Source organism: Priapulus caudatus, unplaced genomic scaffold (assembly GCF_000485595.1).
Source record: "Priapulus caudatus unplaced genomic scaffold, Priapulus_caudatus-5.0.1 Scaffold82, whole genome shotgun sequence".
In the NCBI taxonomy this organism is placed as follows: Eukaryota; Metazoa; Priapulida; class Priapulimorpha; order Priapulimorphida; family Priapulidae; genus Priapulus; species Priapulus caudatus.
Genome location: NW_014577143.1, coordinates 122,331 through 126,101, shown reverse-complemented (window position 1 = coordinate 126,101; position 3,771 = coordinate 122,331). Strand labels below are relative to the sequence as shown.

Sequence of the window (3,771 nt, the reverse complement as noted above, 5' to 3'; positions counted from 1 at the left end):
CACACACACACACACACACACACACACACACACACACACACACCGCTTCTCTCTCTCTCTCTCTCTCTCTCTCTCTCTCTCTCTCTCTCTATCTCTTTCTGCCCTCGATCTCTTACTCAGTCTGGGCGTACGTGACGTTACGTAGCTATTGCAGTGTACCTGCATGGCTATTATACGGACGGGTGATGGGAGTGGGGTCGAGACACTGTGTACGACACTATAGCGACATGGTGCATTTATTAATGTCATGGGTTGTTGTTATAAAAACATGACGACTTGCTATCATTCCGTGTTGAAAACAACTGATTACAAGCTAACGGTAGCAGTCTTCAGCTGACAAAATGTGCTGTATTATGCCTCTATATTTATTATACTATTATATACGTATAGAGAGCCAGTGATAGATAGATAAGACAGTCGAGAATAGACCAGTGTTGATCAAACTATGGGATACGATCTCCAAGGATCGCGAGCGGGGTTTTAAGAGGGCCAGGAGATAAACTAATAGTTTTTTTAGTTCCCGGGGAGAGTCAGATATGGGTAACATTTGCTAGTTGAGCTTATATAAAGTGATATACGTAAATACTGGTCGACATAATAAATTCATGCTATATGTGTACATCAGCCGGAAAATATCACCGTGCGTGGGCGTATCATGTTCAAACACATATACACATTTGCTTTCGTGCGCTCGCGTCCACGTGAGTACGTGTGTGCATGGTTGTGTTGCCTTTTAGTACTCTTGTTTATTCGTTTAATTAATTTACAGATCTAGAAGAAAGACACCGTGATGCTGCTTCAAATGCCGCCGAAGATGCAAATGCTAAAGGTAAATCAGTTATATGTTAGAACGGTGTCCTCGCTAAGTTTATTAAGTATTATTCTAATAATTTAACCCTAACGTGACAGTAGTGGTCTGACATAGAAATTCCTCAAGGCTTAACAATCTCGGCACGCGAACCCTGTACACAATCATGAAGGGGGATATTATATACACACATCGATTACTCTATCGCGGTGTTAACACAGCGGCTTTCAACTGCACCGCTACGAAAACGCACATCGAAATTGCAATTAGGTTATCGAAATACCTTTACGGATAAGATAGCAACGGCATAGGTGAGACTATGCACGATTAATAAACGCACACTTTCGTTGTTAATTTGAGCAAATACCGCATCGCGTGACAGCGTCGCGTGGTAGCGACCTGATCCTATGTAATCTTGTGCGGACTTAGTCATCACTGCACACTTCCAATCTTCGCATAGTATGGCTTTGTCGGTTAAATACTAGGCTGGCTACCTTGCTGTGGCTTCTTTGCTATAATCATCCACTAGTGTATGCCAGCTTCGATATGCCTGCGACGGGGAAATATTACAACCAAACTTTTACTCGTTATTATTATATGACTTTTTTTTACCACCAATCACATGATAGAAATAATAATAAAATATTAGGGCGAGTATTTAAAGAGAATCATTATGTGATAGGCTGTTTGACTGCATATGTGCATGGCGCATAACGGCTCTGCGATTGTATGATATGCTAAGCTATACAGCTTATCGTTAAATAATAATTAATCCTGCGAGCGCCACGGTTATACAATAATATGAAATCTCTGCTCTACATTATTCCCTCTACATTACGGAATGAACTTGCGTCTCGAAAAAAACGTTAGCTTCAAGGGCTTATTAGTTTTCTGGCATATTCACAAGTATATACACACCTTGAGCACCCTACTCCAGAATTTCTTCGCCGACTCTAACCTTTCGATACCAATATGATATTTCATCAATCTATGCATGTACACTCGATTACTGCTACTCTCACACCTGTGCGTACGTACTTTATCGACATCGAGCTTTTACGTGAAAGCGGCGCGTCCGCACAAATCCCACATCAAAAAAACACAATTAGAGTTTGCCGATTGGCCGTGGGGCCACTGTATCGGACTGTACCGGCTCTTGGACATCGATTACCTCTGTATATAGTGCGTATGAATCCTTTCCTGAGGCTAGCACTCATCGCGGGCTTATAGTTAGCTAGCTGCGGTCAGTTACTGTAGGTCATTGAGAAATCTCAACGTGAACAGGAATAAGTATACGTATATAGTCGGGTTTTAATCTCAGCGTGACTGCAAACGCGATTGTCGAAGATTTCATAGAGCGGCTTATATAATTCTGCTGCACGCTGTAATTGTGTGCAGAGCGGAGGGGATGATGAAATGTGTGACGTCTCCTTCAACGAGAGGTTTCCACAAGGAAGTTCGACAGTATCGTTTTATCAATGCACGTGGTGTTATGAGAACTCAGAACGCTCACCGAGGTTCTGTACGCTTGCTCACGATCTAAGCGTTGGCGTTTGCTCTGGCATATGCTCTTGCTACCTTCTCCTCGCTCTCTCTCCTCGATCTCTCTCTCTCTCCTCGCTCCCTCCTCTCTCTCCTCTTCTCCTATGCTATCTATGTATCTATCTATGTATGCGTATCTATGTATTCTATGGTATGTCATCTAATTTATCTAATCTAATAGATAAGTATAGTATCAGTAGTTTCTCTACCTTGCTCACGTTTTCTATCTTACTTTGCGTTTGCTCTGGCTATCTCTTGCTATCCTTGGGCGCGTCGCTCTCTCTCTCTCTCTGCTCTGCGTCGTCTCTCTCTCTACTATCTATCTAGGCTCTTCGTCTCATCTCTCTGCTCTCTCTCTCTCGTCCCTTGTCACTTTCGCCTCTCTTACTCCTGTCTCTCTCCTCTCTCTGCACCCTCTCGTCCCCGTCTCTCGTCTCTCGGTCTTCTTCTTCGCTTCGCTCTCCCGCTTCTCTCTCTCTCTTTTCTCTCTCTCTCTCTCTCTCTCCGCTGATCGCTCGCCTCGCTTCGCTCACAGTCGCTGCTTTCAAGATGGCCCGGCGCGGCCGGTGCCCTTCTTTCTCTCTCTCCTCTCTCTCGGCAGTCTCTCTCTCTCTGGGTCATATTTCTCTGCCCTGCGGCTCTCTCGTTTTCTGACTCGCTCTCGTCTATCTATCTATCTCATCTATTTTTGCCCCTCTCTTTCTCGTCTTACTCCTTCTCTCTGCTTATTCTGCTCTTCTCTCTCTCTCTCTCTCTCTGCCTCTGTCTTTCTGCTTTCTCTCTCCTCGCTCTCTCTCCTCTCTTTCTTCTCCCCTCGTCTTAACCCTCTCTCTTCGTCTCTCTCTCGTCGGTCTCTCTCTCGTCTCTTCTCGTCGCTCTCGTTTCGTTTTATCGTCTCTCTTTCTCCCGTCTTTCTCTCTTCGGTCTCGCCGGATCTTTCTCTCTTTCTCTCCTCTGTCCGTCTCCTTCTCCCTCGGGTCTCTCGGAGTCTCTCAACTCTCGTTTCTCTTATGCTGCGTCTCGTCTCCTTTCTCCCCCTCTCGGTCTTTCTCTCTCTCTCTCTCGGTCTTTCTCCTCTATGCTATATATCATATATCTTAATAATGCTCTTCTCTTTTATCCCGTCCGTTTTCCTCTCTTACTACTGGCACCCTTCTCTATCTCTCGTGCTCTTTTCTCTCTTTCCTTTTCTTCTGCTCTCTTTCCGTCGTTCTCTCTCTCTCTCTTTCTCTTTCTCGCTCTCCCTTCCTCATTTCTCTCTCTTGTCGCTCATCTTCCTCGGTCCTCTTCTCTTTCTCTCTTTTCTGTTCTTTCTCGTGTCTTCCTCGCTCTCTCCTCCGTCCATCTCTCTTCTGCCTCGTCTCAGTTGGCTCAATCTCTGCTCTTTCTCTGCGTCCTTCTCTTCTCCGCGCTTCTCTGTC

At 45.0% G+C, this 3,771-nt stretch overlaps 1 protein-coding gene across 3 annotated transcripts in view; it reads left to right on the top strand.

The window, feature by feature from the left end:
• Positions 1 to 3,771, top strand: part of LOC106804655 — a 26,752-nt gene that overhangs the window by 15,135 nt on the left and 7,846 nt on the right. For all 3 annotated transcript variants that reach the window (XM_014805926.1, XM_014805927.1, XM_014805925.1), the window contains one exon: positions 770 to 829. In XM_014805926.1, coding sequence (XP_014661412.1) covers positions 770 to 829 — 60 coding nt within the window. The remainder of the gene's footprint in view (positions 1 to 769; positions 830 to 3,771) is intronic.